The 22,957-nt window shown below is 39.7% G+C and overlaps 1 protein-coding gene across 1 annotated transcript in view; it reads right to left on the minus strand.

Annotated features, from left to right (window-relative positions):
- FMNL2 (formin like 2) overlaps positions 1-22,957 on the minus strand; it is a 319,858-nt gene that overhangs the window by 56,607 nt on the left and 240,294 nt on the right. Inside the window, exons 7-9 of the mRNA XM_037736626.1 lie at positions 17,745-17,853; positions 13,940-14,016; positions 11,919-12,012 (exon numbers count right to left, since the gene is read on the minus strand). Coding sequence (XP_037592554.1) covers positions 11,919-12,012; positions 13,940-14,016; positions 17,745-17,853 — 280 coding nt within the window. The remainder of the gene's footprint in view (positions 1-11,918; positions 12,013-13,939; positions 14,017-17,744; positions 17,854-22,957) is intronic.

Genomic DNA, 22,957 nt, shown 5'->3' on the forward strand with positions numbered 1-22,957 from the left:
GCCTCGGCCTCCCAAAGTGCTGGGATTACAGGTGTGAGCCACCGCCCCCGGCCTATTTAAAGAGATTCTTATTCTCCTCTGTGTCCATTCTCATATTCAGTGATCACCCTCTTTTTGCCTTTTCTGTCATTTTTGGGCTGCATATTCATTGCCATGGCCACAAACTGGGTTCAGGGCTCAGTCATTTGATAACCAAACCACCTGTCTTCCAGACAGCAGCAACTTTCCCCTCTGCTGTATGTTATACAGAGCTACACAATACTCCTTAAGATTTATCCAAATTGCATAAAAGGTTTTTTGCAGATTTTCACAGAATCAAATGCAATATACCTAAAGCATTTTCTAAACTGTCAGGTATCATGTAATTGTTAATTTCTTCCCTCTTTTTTCCCTCCTAATTGTATCTTCTAGTTGAGTTGTTTTGTTTCTGTTTTTGTTTTTGATCACAGGTTTCCAATCTCTCCACCACGGTTTCCTCAGAACCTCATTCATGCCTGCCTCTCGTCACGTTTTGTTCTGTAACATGGGCCCCGGTCATTTTTCCTGGCCAAGCAACAAATATATTCTGACTTATGCTGCCTTTAAGACAGATTTCATGCCAATCTCTCTGCTCCCAGAACTCTCTCCATCAAATCGGGTCTCTTCCCTTCCTCATCACCCTGCTCAGGACCTACCCTCTTCTCCCACTGGGCCCTGTACAAACGGCATGGTCTGTTCTGAATTTTACCAGCAATTTTAAACACTCCAATAATCTATCCAATCTCCAACCATTCCCATTAGGTTTGCTTTTTGGTGGAAAATTGAGGACAATATATGAACCTGTGTAGAAAGTGCCTGGAATGCAAGGCATGTTATGTAAGGCTGTATATAAACTTTGAGTTAAATGGATCTGTGTAAAAATCCCAGAGTTATCATTTCCTAGAGACATCGGTAGCCCATTTGCTCTGAGCTCTCCCTCTGTGTCCCTACCTCAGACAGCGTATCTGAGAATTAACAAAATAATATATACTAGCCTACTGGCACTAAGGAAACAATAAACAAACCATAAATTTTTATTAAATAAAAAATTAACGGTAGCCTATTTCTACATACTTATATGCCTTTTTATGTGCATGACATAAATATACTAATGTTTACAATAAAGAAGAAAATGGAATTCATTCATGAACTCTGTTCATGCTTTCTTTTGAAGAGAACTGCTAGTTTGAAAGAAACCAACAAAAAAAGCCCTTATTGATAAGACACCCCATATAAACTAAAAAACATGCTTGTGTTTTACGAGAGTTTACAATTCAAATGAAATTTGAACTTGACTCACATAGGGAGTCAAGCTCAATAAGCACATTTATTGTCAGTAACACCTAACATTTTGGTATAAACTATAATTAAGCATACAAATATAAATATATGCATAATTTTCTTAAAGTTTAAAATTACTGTCCTCTTAGTGTTGCCCTTAGTATACATTTGGTCCTCAACAAAATACCTACTAAAGTTAGTTCTACCTTTGTCAAGGCAATAAAATCTTCTGTGGCACAGAGACCATGCCTTATCTTTTCTTTACAGGCAGTTTCTCGCTCTGTCACCCAGGCTGGAGTGCAGCGGTGTGATCACAGCTCACTGCAGTCTTGACCCCCTGGACCCAAGCAATCCTCCGACTTCAGCCTCCTGAGTACCTGGAGGTCCTCCATGCATGCACCACCTTCCCTGGCTAATTTTTGTATTTTCTGTAGAGACAGGGTCTTACCATGTTGCTCATGCTAGTCTTGAACTCCCAGGTTACAGCATTCCTTGTACCTTGGTGTCCCAGGGTGCTGGGATTACTGGTATGAACCATCATGCCTGGCCTGATGCCTTTTATTTTCTAACACACTCCCCTTACCCTGAAATGGGGTCATTGTAAAAAGGATATTTGTTCAACAGTCTCCTGGAAATTCCAAAGAGTTCTGATCCTGTTTCACAGTTTTGAAGAAAAGATGGTAGCTTAGAGAGATGTTACAGAAAAGGCAACTGAGCATCTTTAGAAAAGACAAAACCAGCCATATAAAATGTTACCAGAGGGAAGATCTAACTCTGCACACAAGGGACAGTCTAGCCACGTGAGGAATTATTACTTCCCCAATGGGCCAAGCAACAGAAATAAAAACACACGCACAGAGTTGCCCCAGTGCCATTCCAAATCCTGTCATTTGCTTCCTTTTAGGGCTTATTACTATGCATACATAGATCTTTACAAGTTACTCCTATTATATACACACATATATTTAATATAAATACACAAATGTACAGACATGCATGCACACAGATACACATAGATATTATTTATATATGATTTATCTTATCCTTCTTCCTAGTTAACATATCTAGCACTTAACAACTTTGAATAGCCATAGTTGAACCTACATGCTTATTTAATAAGATGGTTACTATAACCCTGTGTCTAGGGCTTAGCCCTGGACTAATGACTGCTAAAATAAGCTATAATCCAGAATCCCTTGACATATAAAAGCAGCAATTTTTATTTTTACTTAATATAAAACTAATTTAAAAAGCAGGTAGCAGGCCAGACACAGTGTGGCTCATACCTGCAATCCTAGCACTTTGAGAGGTCAATGTAGGAGGACTGCTTAAGGCCAGGAGTTTGAAATGAGCCTGGGCAACACAGCAACATCTTGTCTCCACAAGAAATTTAAAAACAAACAAACAAAAAAAACAAGGTGTGGGGGTGCACACCTGTAGTCCCAGCTATGCAGGAGGCTGAGGTGGGAAGATCATCTGAGCCTAGGATGTCCAGGCTGCAGGGAGTGCGATGGCACCACTGAACTCCAGCCTGGATGAAAGAGCAAGACCCTGTCTCAAAAAAAAAAAAAAAAAAAAATGCAGCTAGAAGACATATTGAGTACTTTTTCTTTTTTTAAGTATCCTGAGTATGCAAAAGTCAGGGTGGAGTGAGGGAGTAAAAGAGCAGGGAAGCAGCTCTTCACACAGGAAGAGCAAACCAACAGGATCCTAAAATAGGCCTTTCATGAAATAAATGTCAGAATGGCAACCAAATCCTGCCCGGATACTGAAAACTTCATTCGAATGCTTTTTAGAGTTGGTGATGATATTGCCAAAGCTGTAATAGTTTTGACTCTGATTTTCTGATCAGCTCACAGCAGAGTGCTTCATACCGTTCCTCTGCACCTTAAACCAGACAACATCGAAATGTCAAAGAAATACTTCCCAAGTGAAAGCTCATATTTAGGGAACAGTACCAGTCTCTGTCTCAGGTTCTGCAGGGTCTTAAAATAATATCCAGCTCTCACTGCTTTCTCTTGGGGTTCTCCTTGATATCTTCCAAGAATATGAAATAAGGGCACATATGCCAGCTTTTATAGTTGGCAAAGGACATGCATTATAGAAGCAGTATTTTTATATGAATAAAAATAACATGGCAGCAACACCCTAACACCTTTTTTGTTTTATTTTTTTCAGTGGCTACTATATTTAAAATAGAGGATGAGGCTCCCTATTTGTATAAAATTGCACTCGGCTTATGTGGTGCAGAAGGGATCTAATTAAAGTCAGGTTGTGAAGCAAAGCATCTCTACATTTGTACAACAGATAATGTGACAATCTGGCCTGGCTCTGAGCACCATTATCCCCCTGTACTTCCTTTTTATTTTTAAAGCTCCCCCAGGACCACCAAAAAAGGGCACTCCTGAAGATGTGATAAGTGAATGAATACAGCAGCTGATGAAGCAGATGACTCTCGGTGGAAAAAAGGGGCCCAAGGAATGAGAAATATGAATGGTAAGATTTCTGAAACAAATCTCAGACCCCAAACACACCCTGCTCTATCAAAGCAACTGCATGCTGAGCCCACTGTTAATTGACTTTCAGGGCAAAACATACAAGCAAATTTTTTTTTTAACAGAGTTAAAATCTAAACAGTCGATTGGGGAGCATACTTGCTCCTTTTAGGTCATGTGGCACTATGAAGAGCCTGGGATAAGCAAGGGGGCCTTTTCTGATCTGCCTTTGATTTCCTATCCCAATTTTTCTCTTCTACCAATTTTTCTTTATACTACCTTCTTGGTAAAAAATGACACCCTCACTCTTTTTATCTGGTGTGACAGGCTGAATGATGCATTCCTCCTAACGGCCAGGATGTCCACGTGCTAATTCCTGATACCCTTGACTATGTTACCTTACACAGCAAAAAGATAATCTCCCCACCTGAAGTTCCGTAATTTGATCATATCTACAAACATATGATGGTATCTGCAAAGGTATGATCAAATTAAGAAACTTCAAGCGGAGAGATTGTCTTAGATTATTATGGATGGGACCAATGTCATCAAAAGGGTCCTTAAAGGATGAAGGCCAGAGAAGTCAGAGAGAAAAGGCAATGTGGCAATAGAAGCAGAGAGACAGAGAAGATGTTATGTGGTTGGCTTTAAATCTGGAGGAAGGGGCCAGAAGCCAAAGAATCGAAGTGGTCTCTAGAAGCTGCTAAGGCCAAGGAAATGAATTCTCTCCTGGAGCTTTCAGAGGTCCCGCCCTATAGACTCATTTTATTCTTCTGATCTACAGAACTGTAGAATGATAAACTGGTATCCTTTTAAGCCACAAAGTTTGTAGTCATTTGTTGCAGCAGCAATGGGAAAGGAATACACCTGGTTAACCTTGCTCACCCTAAACTCTGCTGAGGCACTGTCTCCTACAGGGAGCCTCCCTGAGAGCTCTTTCCCCATCTGCCTCCTCCCCCTACTTTGTCTCGGTCAGCTGTTCCTCCTCTTTGTAGAGCTTCCTGCAATTACCTTCATAATGACTGGTATTATAACTGTTCAAGTACTTATCTGCTTCCTCAACTAGCCTGGGAAGCTCCCTTTTAAAGGTAGGGCATCTGTCTGATTCATTTTCTTATTCCACTATTTATCAATGTTTCTGACACACAGAGGGCATTCACATTTTTTCCAGTAAGTTAGAATAACTCACCCCTTAACGATCAGGAAGATGCCAGCCTTCGCTCCCTTGACCAGATGTTAAAGACACTGATGGTAAAGAAATAACTAGTTCATTACCAGAAAATAAGCTTGGACATTCTATGAAAGTGGCTCCTTTCTCTAGGAAAGGCTCTCACAGTATCATTTGCCCATAGTAGATTCATGTGAAAAAATTACTAACTATCCTTTTTATCTCCAGTCAAAAAGTTTATAAAGTTTTCAGTCAAAAGGAAAAACCAAGTATGGACTGAGTAAAGAAGAGGGAGGAAATGAAAGAGGAATAACAATAAACATTTTGGTAAATCTCATACAGTTACTGAGGTATGAGACTTACTGTGACGTCACATACACTGTGACGGTATGAGGCCACAGCCATCTCTCCCACCCCACATGTTCTGCACAGTGACCCAACACTCCAATCATCAAGAAGATAAGCCATTTCCTTCCCCCTGCATCCGAGCTGGGCTCAGGGCCTCACTAGTAACCCAGATAATATGGCAGAAGTGACACCATACGGCTTCTAATACCAGCTCAGAAGACACACAGCAGCCTCTGCCCCTTGGAATGGTGGCTATTCCGATGCTCCTTCCTTCGGCACTCTCTCTCAGAAGCCAGATGATACTCTGTGAGAAGCCCAAGCCACGTGGAGTTCTACATGGAGGCTCTCTGGTTGATAGTTCCAGCTGGGCCCAGCCCTTGAGAGGTATCATAGCTCAAAAACTAGATACGTGAGTGAAGAAGCCTCCAGATGGACTGCCATCACTGGTCAATCAGTTCTTCTCTGATGAGGCCCCAGACACAACAAAGAAGAGACAATCCCTGCCATGCCAGCCTGACTTCCTGACCCAGAGAAGCCAGGAGCCTAATTAAGTTTGGGGTACTTCCGTATCCACGGGAAATAATTACAACAGTTGATAAACAGACAAAAAAAGTTACTCAACAGCATTAATACCACATAAGACTAGGACTTTGCTCCCTAATGCTAAGAAGGAGGATCAGCCAAGAAGAGTCTTAGTGAATTACATCAATCTAATTCTGGCCTCATACTGCAAAATACATAGATGCTTTAGGACTGTGGCTCCCAGAGTTTGAGATTTGAGAGAATATATTGCTCATAGTTCAATGAGAGACTGAAAAAAGTAAGTACCCTTACTTTACCACTTAGGAAGTTATCTGGATGGTCTCATGCTAGATTTATAATCCTTTCCCCTCAAATGCTTGAGAGGATAGATTAGATGGGATTAAACTCAGAGGGATGCTGGAGGCACACCAAAATCTTCGCTCTCCTTCCTGCCCAATTTGGTCACTATAAATAAAACTTGACAGGCTTTCTTAAATCAACTTTATAATGTGTAGCACGAGTCCTTTCAGATGCCCAGTAGCTAAACCACACATCAGCTTTCTTAGGAAGCCTTCTAGCAACAGGCGGAAAAAAGAACAACCACTGCCAAGAGCGCTGTGTACAGAGCGCTGGTGGCCTTGAGTGACTCATTTCACAAGGCTCCATCTTTCTGTACTGGAAGGTCAAATGTGGGAGGGAGTTGAACCTTTAATAACCAAATTCAGGCTTTTTGGCTAAAGCCAGATGCTGTCATTATGGAAGCAGATGAGAACACAGTTATAATTGATCTGAAATCCTGATGAATTCCAGGTGCATCTCCCAGCAGCCTGGGAAAGCTGGTGGCTGAAAGCCCTGAGAGGATGTTACTGCTCGTGTCATAGTGGCTGCTCCACTGTAGAGTCTACAGGGCCTCAGTGCTTCTCCTCTTTGACTTAAAAAGGAAGAATTTTTGCCAAACCTTTGGAGATATTTTTTAAAAGTAAGCCAATTTCTCAAATATATCAAAGAATATAATGGAAAAAGTAGAAAGACTAAGAAAGAGTTGAGAACAAGATCTAGGTTGAAGACTTCAAGGTTCCCCTGGGAAATGAGATTCAGTGTAGTATTTAGAAATCTGAAGTGGGGGCTCGTTGAGGTCCTTAACCAGTAGGGCTAGTTTTATGAGCCAGCAGATTGCTAGCTATGGTCCATGTCATTTGGAAGAGAAGAAAAAGCAAGGCCAGAACCCCAAATGGTATTTCTGGTGGCTCAGTTTCAAAGGCAGAGCCAGAGTGTAGCCACATTTTAGGAAAGCCTACCCATTCTCCAAGCCTGGTTCTCTAGGATCCTTGTCAAGTCTGTGCTTTTCCCAGCATCTTTTCGATCAACTCTTTCCTCTATGTGTTAGAGTCAGTTTCTGCTTCTTGCAAAGAAGACCCGGAACTAATATAAATATCCAAAGGGTGGCCTTTACTTCCAAATGTATTTTTTTTTTTGTTTGGTAGTCTCAGGGCGCAAAAATATACATTGCCACGCAACTAAGAAAAAATTAATTTAGTGAAGATGGTCATATGTCCTTCCATGTGGCCATTATTAAATTAGTCAATAAGAAAAAAAAAAGATGACTCCTTGTTCTCACCCTGGTCCTTATTTCAAGATCATAAATTTTCGTTAAGAGATGTTTCAACACAAAACCTGATGTGTTAATCCCCTTACACAATTGTTCTTTAAAGAAAAAAAGAATTCAAGGAGCACAATGGTTGATTGCTAATGATTTAGTCTTCATCTACTCAATACACTCATGTTTTCAGGCATGTCACAAACCATGTGCGGTATAATCTGAATTCATGTAATTAAGACTCACTTATCATCACAAACATTGAAGCAATTATGTGTTTTCTCAGTGACACCAGGCTTAGACCCCAATCCTACCCCTATCATAAACAAAGCTTTGGGTTAATATTCTTGCCACCATCACATACCATTAACTAAATGTGCTCCCCTGTCTTCATAAAGCATGCACTTTAGATATTACAAGATTTGTAGCAAGACTCTTTAGGGAAAAAAATATAAGACGAAACTTGGGATTCTAAATATTAATTAAAATATGAGAAAATGATGTAATCATACATAACAATCTTGCAACAGCCAAATAATAACTTCTTTTAATTTACATCTGAATTAATTAATTGGTGGTGGTCAAATTAGACAGAATCGATTTGTTGGCTCAAGAGGGAGAGGGGGGAAGAATCCTGCTAAGTAAACTACTTAAGGTACACGGTCTTTTAAATTTCTTTCTAGCATCTGGTACCATATTGTGTTAGTACACTTGGCTATGCTCTAACAGTGATCAAAGCCCAAAGGGTCTGGCTACTCTAAAGCATACTACTTCATTTGCAAAAAAAAAAAAAAAAATAGATGTTGAACTCCCCTACTCCACCCTTCATTCCTGCCAATAAAAACAAAGATCATCCTTTCATCCTTCTTAGGGAGATGAATGGAATCCCAACTTACTAAAAAGGATAAAGAGCTTTAAAAACAATCTTGTTGAAGGCAAAGACTCTTCTTTGGTCCTCCTTCCTAGTATCCTGGTACCTGGTATGGTACTCTCTCTGCCAATGGGTGGCTCAAAAGGCATTATTCACTGAACAAAACCCTATCTGCACAGGCATGCCAGAATATAATAATGAATATTCTTATAAAACCAGAAGATTCCAATGACATTTTGGCTAAAAAGGTTAAAAAATTCACTTTACTACGATATGTTAAAAAAAAAAAAAAAAAAACTTCACTCACATAAAGATGGGAGAAAAAGAGGCAGAAATTTAAGAGACTCTGAGCTGTGAGTGGCATCGCATGTTGCAGAAAACAAGATCAACACAGAAAAACACCTTTTGCACTTCAAGATTGGCTAAATAGGTTGAGGCTCTTCTGACCTATCCATAACAGCTAAGTTTCTTGGGAGCATGTTGTTACCTTGTCTTCATTTCCATGACTATAAGGATAATAATCCCTTTGCCTGGTCTGTCTATATGGTTTTGAGACAAGAATAATGCAGGATGGTTGCAGCAGAATAAAAATTTCCAGGCAGCAGTTTTAAATGACTAAGCAAAAGGAAACTGCTGAAACAGCTGCAGAAACTAGGGGCTGATAAGACCCTGAAAAACAGGGTGTAGACCAAGCTGGCTAAGACCAACTGGGTTCAACATGGCACTGGATTTGGTCTAGGTTTCTCCTAGGACCTCATTCTATGCTAAATCACACACCCACCTGTGCCATGACAATTCAAGGAACATCCTTATTTGGGGTAAAAACGGGTAGCACCATAGTTCCAAGAAATCTCCACCTTCTTCCAGGAACCTCCATGAATATTCCAACCCTTGGTTAAAGAAATCCATAAAGGCAGCAGCCCCAAACCACACTGTGTGACTTGCTCGTATCTGCCCACATTCCCCTTTCTTGAGTGTGTACTTTTTGCTTTGCAATAAATCTCCATACTTTCACTATTTTCTAACTCATCCTTGAATTGATTCTTATGAGGATGTTAAGCACTTAGACACCAGCTGGTGTTTAGGTCCCACTGGCATTTGAGGACCTTCCCTAGACTACTGCTATCCCCTTGTCTCAGATGCAAATGCCCATGCCCCGGAGAAACACAACCCGAAGACCTACCATCAATCCTAATTAACTACAGAAATGAGGCCAGTTTTAGTTAAAGCTCTAAAAATTCAATGTCAAAAGTAATTTAGATCTCATTACTACTATCCAGCTATTAGATTTAGCATTACTTTTTTATTCAATTAAGCACATACTACACCTTAAATGGCTAAACCATATATAAGTCTGGCACCAAAGAGACAAAACTCAATTCTGCAAGTATCTGTGGACCTACTATGCATAAGAAAGGTACTATATCTTATCTAGGAGAAAAAATTTATCATTCATCTCATGAATTCCTGGCTTTTACACTTGTTCTATACGAATGTATTTTTAGGATATAATTTGACCTGCAGTATAATCAGATTCTTGTTATGAGTCATTGTAACAAGGGCCATTGATAACTATATAGTAAATGTTTCTAGTGTGAAAAGGACTCAGCATGCAATATTTTCAAATATGACCTAACGATAAAGGTTTGGGAGTTATATTAGCAGCACATACTGTTTCTCCTTCATATTAAATCCATCCACCCAAACATACTTATTTATAAATGTAAAATTTATATATTTATACATGCTATATAAAAACATTCACAGACAAGCGTTCACACATTCTTGTCTCTAAAGTCTATTTGTCTTGGAAGCCAGAATATGAATTTAAAGATCACTATTATTCTTTATCATTCTCTTAGAACCTGGATATTTTTTCACTATCTCTGGGGCTAAATAGAAAGGGGGAAAAAAAGATAATATTTGGTTCTCTGCACAGTTGGCATTTACAAAATGGATAATATCAAATTCTTACAGAATGGACTAGAGGTAGGGAGGCAATGCAAATAAAGGAGCAAGAGGAGTGTCTGCCCTGTTCACATCTTTGAAGCTTCCCGGCCTTTGAAGCTTCACAGGGCTGGTGTCTAGAACATTTGGCAGCTGGGTAGTAAGCCCAATTAAGGAGGTAGGAAGCAGAGGAAATGGTTCTGAGGTCCTGTGTCATTCAGTATTTCCCTTATTTCCTTCAAGAGATTCACACAAAACAAGGCCACAACTTCATCATATTTCAAGGAAGTTCAGGATCAGGAGCATCAAGTCCTGATCCTGGCTCTGCCACTTATCTAGCTCTGTGACCATAGGTAGACCATGTATTTCAATTTCTCTAAACTCAGGATGTGAATACTTTTCTCAAAGATGTTCTTATAGAACAAAATGATGCCATGCATGTACCTGATACAGCCCCGATGTATAGTAGGTTCTCAATAAATATTATCACGGTTTCTAGAACAGAGCTATTCAGGAAAGATGAGAGAAAACAGTCCCTCTGTGAACTGGATATTAAACCAGCTTGGGTCTCAATTCAAAACATCTGGAATTAAATGGGACTGCTAGAATAACACCCAACTTGGCTAAGGGTCCTATTGTAACCTTGAGTTCCAAGTGTTCTCCAAGGACTACTTTGTAATTTCTCACCTCAAAGTAGCCTCTGATGTCAGACATATATCAGGGGAACAAACAGGCACTCTTTTTGGCCCTTCAATACTGCCCACTACCCTAAGGGAAACCAGCTACTATCTAGGTGATGATGTTTTGATACTTCAGGGCAGGATCCTTGGTGTCATGTTATCTATGTGTAATCCCTCCTTCTTTTGTGGTCAGTCTCCATTTGCAGCCATGCTCGCCTGTTGCATTATTGCTTGTCTGTGACAGGACCACTTAAGTTTACACATTCCCAAAATCAGTGTCACTATTTGCCAGGTTTTTCACAGCTTCCAGCAAAAATATGACTTGAGACTGGGCACCATGGCTAACACCGTAATCCCAACACTTTAGGAGGCCAACGTGGGCAGATCACGAGGTCAGGAGTTCGAGACCAGCCTGGCCAACATGGCAAAACCCTGTGTCTACTAAAAATACAAAAAGTTAGCCAGGCATGGTGGCATGTGCCTGTAATCCCAGCCACTTGGGAGGCTGGGGCAGGAGAACTGCTTGAACCTGAGAGGCAGAGGTTGCAGTGAGCTGACATTGTGTCACTGTACTCCAGCCTGGGAGACAGGGTGAGACTTTGTCTCAAAAAAAAAAAAAAAAAAAATCTTGAAGAAAGTAACTATGATGAAAGAGTTCATAAAATTTGCATGGTAGATGATCGAGTGTCAATGCCAACCCTAATGAAAACCACACACATATAACAAAACCGGTTTTCAAACTGGATTATTCCATGTTCTCTAAAAAAATAAAAATTAAAAAAAAAATGAGTGCCGCAATTATTTTTAACTTATCCTGGAAATGATTTACCAAATTTAGACTAAATTCATTACGTTCCTCTCAGTGACATCTTAGAAATTAACTATTATATTCCTTAGGCCCTAGAATAAATGAAAAGGTAAATCATTCTGTTCAAAGTTGTCCAAATATAAGACACGTGAGTAGTCTTATGAAAGCTGTAGTATAGCCTACCTCTTTAAAGTTATCAAATGCTGATAGAATGATTTCATGCCCGCCTCTGACAAGACAAACGGCTGCCAACAGTTCTAAGACAAGGGCTTTTGTTCTGTCAAAACAAGAATAAAGAAGAAAAACACAAATCAGTGAAAACGGCATGATGAGTCAGCTATTCCTTCTTTCCAAGTTACATGAAAATAAAACGTTTGCCCTTACATTTTTAAAAACTGTTACTAAGGTACAGTTTAATCAAGTACATTTTCAAACATTTACTGACTTCTAAATATGATTTGTCTCAGATATCAAATTTGGAAGGCACATTCCCTAAAACTACAAATTATTCACTAATGAAAACTAGTTCTGAGAAGGATAATCTCTTAGACCTACCATCAAGTGACTAAGTACAAATAGCTGAAAAATGTTTACTGGTACACAAAAGCAGAGGGAACGAGAATATGCTGAAAAACAAGCTACTGGTTAAGTGTATTCTCCGGTTTTAGAGAGAGTGGTAGAGCATTCACCAAAAAAAAAAAAAAAAAAAGTTCAAAATCAACTGAAATTCACGTTCTGCATTTTAAATGTGCTCATTTAGCGGTGGATCCATAAATCTCCCATGAAAATACAAGTTTCTGTCCTTTCTTCTTCCTATACTGGAGATCTGGAAGGAGCTGGATTACAGCTTTACTAACACAAGAATATTCTCTCTGACTCAAGAAAGTAAAACTCCATCTGAAATATTTTTGGAAAGAGAACATAGAGATACACTCTAAGTTTTCAAATACAATGTCAAGAAAGAAACAGCATTGTTTCTTCAATCATAAGACCACTTAAGTATTTCATTTTTTTCTAGAATAACAACCATCACCAACCTCTAAACAAAGACTGTTCTGATACTCCACAATGTCAATTGTCTTTTAAAAAATGCATAGTGACTTCCCTGTAGTAGAAGGCAGAGACACAGCAGCATGACTACTTAGGATTCCAGTAAACTAAGGAAGAAATCACAGAGCTGCAAAAGGTCTGATCAGGGGAAGTTTGAAAGAAAAATATTCAGTATTTAAAGATGACTTTATAGTTTGCATTGCATTTTCCAAATCAGAAAGGGCTAATTTATAATCAGATATTTGGGTTAACAGTTTTCAGATATTCTGTCTACAGAGAGGTACTGGATGAAGCGGAACTGCACATTTGAAGTGCAGAATACTTCACCAGAATAGAAAGCACATTAAAATAACTAAAATTGATGAAGACTGGCTTTTAGAACTAATCTGTGATGTGAATTACATCTGCTGCTAGCCTTTACAGAAGGTGAATATGAAAGGAAATCTGCATATGCAATTATTTTTCTTTTTTTGAGACACAGTCTTGCTCTGTCACCCAGGCTGGAGTGCAGTGGCGCAATCTCGGCTCACTGCAACCTCCACTTCCTGGATTCAAGCCATTTTCCCACCTCAGCCTCCCGAGTGGCTGAGATTTCAGGCGTGCGCCATCACGCCCGGCTAATTCTTTGTATTTTTAGTACAGACAAGGTTTCACCATGTTGGTCAGGCTGGTCTCAAACTCCTGACCTCAAGTGATCCCCCGCTTTGGGGTCCCGAAGTGCTGGGATTATAGGTGTGAGCCACCATGCTGGCCACTACAATTATTTTTCTATTTTTGTTCAGTAATTAAAGCTACATATGTAAAGTTACCAAGCAAAGTGTAGATGAAGGATGGTGGTTTTAGTTAGCTTTCAGCAATAACTGACAGAGGTAAACCTTTTATCAAGACTCTCCTGGCCCCCTAGTCCTGGCAGCCTGATCCTCTCCAAATTTAGCAGCAAGAACAAAAGCTTGAGGAGAGTAAAGCGCTAGAATTGTTGCCAGTTGCTCAACTCTGCCCCATGTTAGATTGTAACTTGGCTCAAAGGAAAAATTCTACATAGTCAAAGAGTTTATAGCCAATCTTATTTCAGAGTCACACTTGAATGGTTAAGTGTTGACTAGCTATCCATTTTCCCTGGATACATTTAGTTGCATACTACAAAAGAAGCTTACCTGGGATTCTTGTTGTTCAAGCTTAGTGCAATCTCATTGACAGCGTGTGGATGAGACATGACCATGTTGAAACCATACTAAAATTAACAGGGAAAAAAAGAAACACAAAGCATTGGGAGACAAGTTAGGGAACTGTCAAAATTGATTTAAAACCAAAAACCCGAAGTATCTACTTAATGAAACTTATGCCATCATAAATGCACTTATATCTCTACGTCATCACTGTCAGAGCATATTTCTTTAATAAAAATTTCAAGAATGCCCCATGCAGTGGTTTGCACCTCCAGTCCCACCCACTCAGAAGGCTGAGGTGGGGGTATAGCTTGAGCCCAGGGCAACCAGACCCCTATCTCTCAAAAAAAAAAAAAAAAAAATCAGCAACGATGCTATTATCAAAAGATCATCTTCCCACTCTTTAGGAATGAACTACATGTTTCTCTTTATTAAAATGATAAAAAGGTTCTAGCTCAGTGATTCTCAACCTTGGCTGTTCCTTAAACTCACCTGAAAGACTAAACAAAACATTTACTCCAAATCTCAATTACAAGGACCTCACGCTTGGGTTTTTTAAGCTTCCAGGGTGACTCCACAGTATAGGACAGATGCAACATACAAAATATGTGTTAATAGACTACTTATGCTATTGGTGACGCCTCCAGTTACATACAGATTTTTGACTACACCAGGGGTCAGTGACCCTCATAACCCACCAAAGTTCAAGGGTCAACTACATTCTTTCTCCTCAAAACTCACTCTCAGCTCATGATCTTATTTCCTTTTATACTAAAAAAATACAAGTGATCAGAAAAAACTTCCAGAAGCTCCCATACCACATCAATCTACCCACACAGATCTGTGGCTTACCTCCTCATCTCCTATTAAAGAGGAACTCTTGTGTGCTCCAAACTAAGGCCAACCCCTCCCATGAGTCCTTCCTTCCATCCCATTCCCTCTCATCCGCTCAGGAACATCGTATGCTCCAGGAATTCCTCCATCCCCCATTATATTTTCCTCTCTTTGGAATCATTGCCAGTAGCATAAAAACATGATGCAAATTCTCTTAAGTAACAATAAAAATCTCTGTTGATACCACAACCTGTGTTCAGCTACTGCCTCTCATTTCTCTGCTATCCTTTATAGCAAACTCCTCCAGTCACTTGGTGTATATCCTCATTTCCTGTTTACTCTTAAAACTACTCCAATCAAGCATTTCACCCCCACTACCCCAACGAACTGTTCCTGCCAAGATCACCAATGATCTGCACTTTGCTGAAGCCAACGGCCGATCCTCACTCCACATCTTATTTATCAGCAGCAAGAAACAGACCTGAATACTCCCCTCTTGCCTCTCCTTGAAACACGTCCTCCACTTGGCTCCTTCCTCCTTGGTTACTTTTCAGGCTCTCTAGTCAACTTTTCTTCATCTCTCTGACATTTAAACGGAGAGCGCTAGGGTTCATATTTTGGACTTCTTTACTTCTCGGACTACTCCTACTGATCTCATTCACCCTCCTGGCTTCCTATGCCATTTATATGCTAATTACTCTCAAATGTCTATCTCTAGCCCAGACCACTACATTGAAATCCAGTCTGGCATATCCAACCACCCTCCTAAGATCACTATTTGAATATCTAAGGGGTATCTCAAAGTTAAATCCCCAAAACAGAATTCCTAATGATCTCCCTCAAATTCATCTCTCTTCTAGTCTTCCCATCTTTGTAGACAGCAACTCCACCTTACAGGTGCCCAAGACAAAAGCCCTGACGCCACCCTCTACTCCTCACCTTCTCCCTCATACCCAATGCTGTTGCCATTAGCATCAAAATAAAACCACAATCTGACCACCTCTTATCATCCCCACTCCTATGATCCTGGTCCATATGACCATCAAAGCTCACCTAAATTACTGCCCACAGCCTCCTAAATGGTCTACCCTGTCTTGCCTTTGCCTGGCCAAGGTCAAACCTAAACACAGAAGCCAGAGTGGTCGTGTTAAATGCAAGTGTCAGATTATGTCCTTAAACCATTCAACAGCTTTCCACTCATCAAGTGGAGTCAGGGTCCTCTCACCGGCCTATAGAGCTCTACATAATCAAACTCCCTGTGACATCTGACTTCACCTTCTACTCTTCTCCCTCTTACTAATTCCGATCCAGCCAAGCCGACTTTCTGTGCCTTGGGCAAACCAGACATTCTTGTCTCAGGGTCTCTGCACTTGCCCTTCTCTCTGCCTAGAATCTTCTTCCCCTAATATTCCTGCCTTTGTTCCCTCACTCAAGTTGTTACTAGATGTTACCCTCTCAGTGACCCTTCCCTTGCTGGCCTATTTAAAACTCACACACATTTTCAGCAGTTCCTATTTCCTATTTTTTGTACAGTACTTAGTAATGATTCTCTGGGTTCAAGCCCTCCTGGGTCCAAATCTTGACTCCACTACTTAAAAATTATGTGATTTCAGGCATATTACCAAATTTCTCTGTGTCCCAGCTTCCTTATCAGTAAAATGGGGAGAGTAATATTACTGATCTCACAGGACTATTTACATGACTTAAGAGGTTTAAAAGCACTAGACCTGCAAAGTGTACCATGTAAGCATTAGCTTTCATTTCATCATTATTATCTGGAACATATACATTTTACCAGTTTATTTATTTGTCACCTGTTTCCCTGGAAAGTAAGTTCCCTGGGCTACAAATTTATTCAATGCTGTATTCTCAGTGCCTATGTGGAACAGGGGCTGTCTGGCAAAGCTCAAAAAATACTCAAAGAATAAATGCACGTTTCCCTTCTTAAATGCAACACAGCACCCTTTACGTTGGTTTGAACTCTAATACCAACCTGCCACCTGTGTATATATTTCCCATTTCTACTTGGACTCAATGCAGCAACCATATTAATGGAAATTAAATCCTGTTTCTATATTTGAATTCTGCTTTTCTAAGTGGGACCCCTGCACCCCTAGTTTGCTTACCTAATTATACTGATGACCCTGCCAGTTCACACTAGATACTGAAGGCTCTAACTTCCACTTTGTTGTTAAGATTAACCCAGCACACATGCTGCACTGTAACTTCAAGTGGTTTTTTTTTTTTTTTTTTTTTTTTTTTTTTTTTTTTTTTTTTTTTTACAGTGGGGTCAACCTGCATTGCAATTACCCGAAGGAGGAATCTGCAGTTTCAACAATCTCCCAGGTGCTTCTTATAAAGATTAGGAACCACAGAGTCAAAATGCCAATAATTGCAACTTCTTGCCTGCTCTCTTATAACCCTTTGAGAACCACTGTGTCTATTCATTCCTGGTGTGCTAGAGTTGTTTCATTATTATCCGAAACCTGCAGCTTACTCAGTCTTTAATGGTCACAAGCATTCACCAAGCAACCTAGGTAAGTTTATCACTACAGGAGGAAAACACCTGCAGTGATAAACATAGCAAATTATATATATTTTTAAAACATGAGGGCAATTAATTACGTCTTGAGCATTAGAATGACCCAGGCCTTTCTTTTTGAGTACAATCTCATTAAATCCTGGCATTTACTTCAAATAGAAATAATACAAAGAAACCAGAGAACAAAATCTGAGTCTGTTTTGTTTGGTTTTTCTTCTTTTATAAAAAAATTTCAATAGTTTTTGGGGTACAAGTAGCTTTTGGTTACACGGATAAATTGTAGGATGATGAAGTCTGGGCTTTTATTGTACCCATCACCCAAGTAGTGCGCATTGCACCTAATATTGATTTCAGAGTCTGATTAATTTCAGGTTCTGTTTTTTTTTTTTTTTTTAAAGAACCAGAGCTCCAACATACCTGATAATTCATGATGGCACGTAAACACATGATACAGACATGTACGTCATCTTTCTTACTCACTAATCTTGAATTTTTCAGAGTTCTTCTGCTTGGCAAAGTATTGTATCTACAATAAAAAGGGAAACTTCTATAAAAACAATAGGTTACTTTCTTAGCATAAGATCATGCATTTAACGGACACTATTCTTTACCTGTACCAAAATAAGGATTGTAGGTTAAACTACCACCAACTGGCAACAGTAAGATTGATTTCAACCTCTAAAATACACCTTTATAATGTGTCACTCTGCCATAAACCCAGCCTGGGTATGCTTGTTAACACACTTCTTGGAGGTCTCAGAGACTGGTACCACTTTAAAAAATAACCACACAGCCAATGTAATCCAAGCATATATCATCTTCTTAATCTACATTTGAAGTTCTCCCCCTTCCTCAATCTTTCTTAACTTATCTTAACCTTAGTCTTGTATTTTTTTAATGGAATCACTTGTTAAGTACATGACTGCTTATTAGAAAGAGTTTTCATTTTTAGTTGAAACAGCTTCTAATGTAAATCAAAGTAATCTAAGATTAAGTTTAAAAAAGAAGAGTAATTTCAATAGAATCAACTGCCTTTTGCTAAATTATATTCATATGCAGCAATGATTGCAGAAGATATACTGACTAATGAAAACCAGGCTCTAAGGAAAATAGGAGAGGTTATTCTCTACAGTGCCATATTTCTGCATCACTTCCAAAGAGTAATACATTTTCATTATTCCAGCAAGTAAACCAACCTTACACATTTAATTGTGTTTCCTAACATGTGTAAAGTGAAGTAGCACATTCTTTCTTTTTATTAATTGGTCCAGTTCTTGATCTATATTGTAATAAGTCTCTTTCTAAGAAGCCAAACTGTCCCTGTCATTATTTTCTGGAGTGCAGAAAGCAACAAACCTAATTAGAATAATATTCTACTTACCAAACATAACACAAAGGGCTTCTATTTATTGCAATAGATAGTTAATCTCAAATATATTTGTCTGGATCAACACTTAAAATATATTTAACATGACGTATCACAAACATACTTATTAACATTTAAGGACTTTAGAAAACACACAATATATAAATAAGATGTCAATAAAAACAATGAGAAACCTGTTTATTTGTTATATTCTATGCTCAAAAACAATAGAGCTAAACTTTTTTCTAAGATGTATGGCATTTGGTTTAAAAATTATTTTCTCCAATTTTTGGTTTATATAAAAACAGAGTAGTACTAAAAGGTAATATCTGCACTTGTATGTTTAAAATAATAACATTATAAATTTTAAAACCACCATCATGGCTGGGTGCAGCGGCTCGATCATGTAATCTCAGCACTTTGGGAGGCTGAGGGGAGGTGAATCCCCTGAGGGCGGGAGTTCAAGACCAGCCTGACCAACATGGAGAAATCCCATCTCCACTAAAAATACAAAATTAGCCGGGCATGGTGGCGCATGCCTGCAATCTCAGCTAGTTGGGAGGCTGAGGCAGAAAAATCACTTGAACCCGGGAGACAAAGGTTGTGGTAAGTTGAGATTGTGCCATTGCACTCCAGCCTGGGCAACAACAGCAAAACTCCTTTTCAAAAAACGCCACCATCACGGCCAATAACAGCAACAACAAAATCATAGCACTGATAGCTGAAGATCTATGGTATCATTTATTCCAATCCTTTCTTGATACAGATAAGAAAACGGAAGCCCAGAGACATGACATCTACATGGCAAATAAGAGATGAGATGAGACCACGCAAAACCACAAGTCTCCCCACTGCGACTCATGACAGTCATTTTCATCATCAACCTGACTCATCAACAATCTGCTGGGTGATCATGTGAAAAAGCTACTGCCTACAGCTGTCTGTGCTGGCTAGTTCCTTATCAAATGTTCATATCCTGTCATCCTGGCAGGGGTTTCTGCTTCAGTCCTAGGTGGGTGTCATTTCTCACCCTGAATAATTATTTCACCATGGAGAATTAAGCCTTAGTTTGTCAAAAACAGCAGCATATAGGCACCTCTTACAGAACACAGTTGCAAGTTTCTCTTTTTTTTTTTTTTTTTTTTTGAGATAGAGTTTCACTCTTGTTGCCCAGGCTGGAGTGCAATGGTGCAATCTCAGCTCACCGCAACCTGTGCCTCCTGGGTTCAAGAGATTCTCCTGTCTCAGCCTTTTGAGTAGCTGGGATTACATGCATGTGCCACCATGCCCGGCTAATTTTCTATTTTTAGTAGAGATGGGGTTTCTCCATGTTGGCCAGGCTGGTCTCGATCTCCCGACCTCAAGTGATCCACCCGTCTCCACTTCCCCAAGTGCTGTGATTACAGGCATGAGCCATGGCGCCTGGACTGCAAGTTTCTCTTTTTAAATCTGTATTCTATATATCACACTTATCAGGAAAGTGGAGATGTTTTTTGACTTAGGAAATTTTGCTCTGTATTTTAGAATTATCATTTGAAAAGAATTTCCTCCCATTTAAATAAATGCACCCTGAGAAATGTCGTAATTCTTTACCTCTGAAAATATAAAGTATTTTCAAAGAACTCAACTTAGGATGATCTTAAACATACAACATTTTAGAGACTGTTCCATGGGTTAGCATGTACATTAATCAATTATTCATCATGCACATTTTATGGAATCTGACAATTTTTGTAACTGGATATTTGGTTTCTTTAATTACCATGTGAGTAAATGATTATTTTTTTTTAAAAAAAACAGGATTTGAAATCAGCTTCAATGCATGATATTGAGACTATGTATTTTTCGGAGATAAGAGTCTTACTTTGTCACCCAGGCTTAAGTGCGGTAGCATGATCACGGCTCCCTGCAGCCTCAAACTCCTTGGCTCAAGAGACAATGTCTGGCTAATTTTTTAAAAAATTGTTGTAGAGACAGGGTCTTGCTCTGTTGCCTGGGCAGGTATCGAATTCCTGGCCTCCCAAAGTGCTGGGCTTACAAGCAGGAGCCAGAGCGCCCTGCAGATGCTCATACTATCTAATAACCACTTTCCTGAAGAGATGGCTTTACTGACCCTAAAATAGCAACAGAACTAGGACTTCCAAGTTATTGGCCGCTTTACCACAACAAGAACACCTAGATAAGGTAAGCAATCTAGAGGAAATGGCCTCTGGTGCTCACCACCAGCCATAGGAAATCAAACCAGGTCTCTTTTTTAAGCCCCAAAGTTGGCTTTATTAAGTAACTCCTGTTTATGCTAAACACTACTGAGGTGGTCTAGGCTTAGGTCAGCCTTAAGATAGAGGGCTAAATAGATAAGGGGATCAACACATTCTTCCTCAGTCACTCTACAGGATGTTTCTTAGAAGGCTTTTTTAGATGGAGAGCTGTTCCTATCTACCCTGCAGAGCAAATCTGCAGATTTCTGAGATGAGGCCAAATCCCCCCACCACAAACAAGACTGAAGAACCAAAGATCATTAGAAAACCTCAGCTTTGAAAATCTTACTCCCTGGTGTTGCAAATGTCCACCTAGATGTCAATAAGGCTGAATTCAGTGATTAACAGCTTCCACTGTTAAAGTTCCACAGAAAAAAAGCGAGGCTAACTGACTAGTGCCCCAAACTCTACCAAATGTGTGAATCACACTGATTCACTTAAGTAGGGTTGAAAAAAAAAAAAACACCGCAGTAATCCGTCACCAGTTAACATTCAAACAGCTCAAAAGAAACTAGTTACCACTATATAATAATGTATGTACATGATGCTGTTGCATCATCATCTTAACACAAATAAATCAATTCAATACACTATCGTTGAAAGAGAGGATGAGGCAGCCTGCATCTGGTTCTTTGCTGCAGCCCTCTAGGCTAAACTTTCTTCACTTTCCAAACACTGATCATACTAGTTTACCCATTTGAATAAACTTTCTACAAAGACCTGAGCTTAAGCCAGTGACTCAGTAGGAGGTATGAGTACCTCCATGGTAAACTAACACCGTTGGCATGTGTTCTGTTACAGAATTACAGAAAGTGAAAACAGTGACTATAGTATTTTCTTCCTGAAGTTATTATGAAACTTCACATAATTTGAGCAGAGCCAAACTGGAGAGTGTTGCTCCAATTCACTTTGTTACATTTTTAAAACTTCAGTAAGAGGCAGCATCAGTTTCTCCACAGGATCCGATGGATAATTGGGGCAAATGACCTTTATTTAGTCCTGTCCCATGTAATACATCTTGCATGATCCCAGACTCCATCAACAGCCAATGGTGCATGTTCCCTTAACTGACATTTGAAATCAGCTTCAGCAGTAATGCACTCCCCTGGGCCCTCCTCTCTCCACCGTAGTTCTCATATCTCAGAGGAGGAAGAAGCAGGAGAGAAGGAGGAAAAGGAGGAGGGAGAAGGGCTTTGAAGACACTCCAACTCCATCCTGCTCCTTCCAGACGCTGCCAGGCTCCTGGTTTTCACTATGATTGTAGCTACTGGTTTTCAAGGCTACTGTGGAACTAGAGAAGGAGGGATGGGAATAAGAACAAGTTAAAATACCACAAACCTTCCTGCTCTTACTGAGATTCAGTCACTTTTCCTGAATAGATGCTTCCTGGATTACTGCGAGACTTTAATTTCTAGAATTCTGAAAAAGTTTATTCCAGTAGTTTTTGCCAGTTTTCTTATCACTTTTATGGATGACAACATTTTCAGAGGGCCTTAATTCAACCATTTCACCAGCATTCCACACCCAGACATTTAGAGATGATATCCTGTCCAACCTATTCATTCTGAAGTGCAACTTTCGAGTTGATGGAAACAGGTCTACGAAGGTGCTGGAACAATCAGGTCTCTCTGGTGACTTGGGGGACTTTCCCTGAGAGGTGAGAATCGGAAAGGACTCCCTCAGATTCCAAAGAGAAAGACAGGAAATGAAATATGGAGAGGTTGTGACCCAATTCCTGGGCCACTGAGGTTGATTATCTTAATGCCATCCTGAGAGCCTTTCTTCTCCCTGGCTGGCAAGCAGAGCCTTTGGGGCCCTGGATGCCTGTACACAAAAGAAGGGCTTCTCAGAGGCAGAAAATAGCTGAGTCAATTTTTGGAGCTCCTGCCATTTGTAGAAAAAAATAATGGGGAACGGATATTTAGGAGTGATTTTGTAGGGAAACTAACAGCACCACATTTCTCAGGCCCTCTTCTACATCAACTTAGAAAACTACCTGCTAATTT

This window comes from Cebus imitator, unplaced genomic scaffold (genome assembly GCF_001604975.1).
Source record: "Cebus imitator isolate Cc_AM_T3 unplaced genomic scaffold, Cebus_imitator-1.0 Scaffold27, whole genome shotgun sequence".
Classification (NCBI taxonomy): domain Eukaryota; kingdom Metazoa; phylum Chordata; class Mammalia; order Primates; family Cebidae; genus Cebus; species Cebus imitator.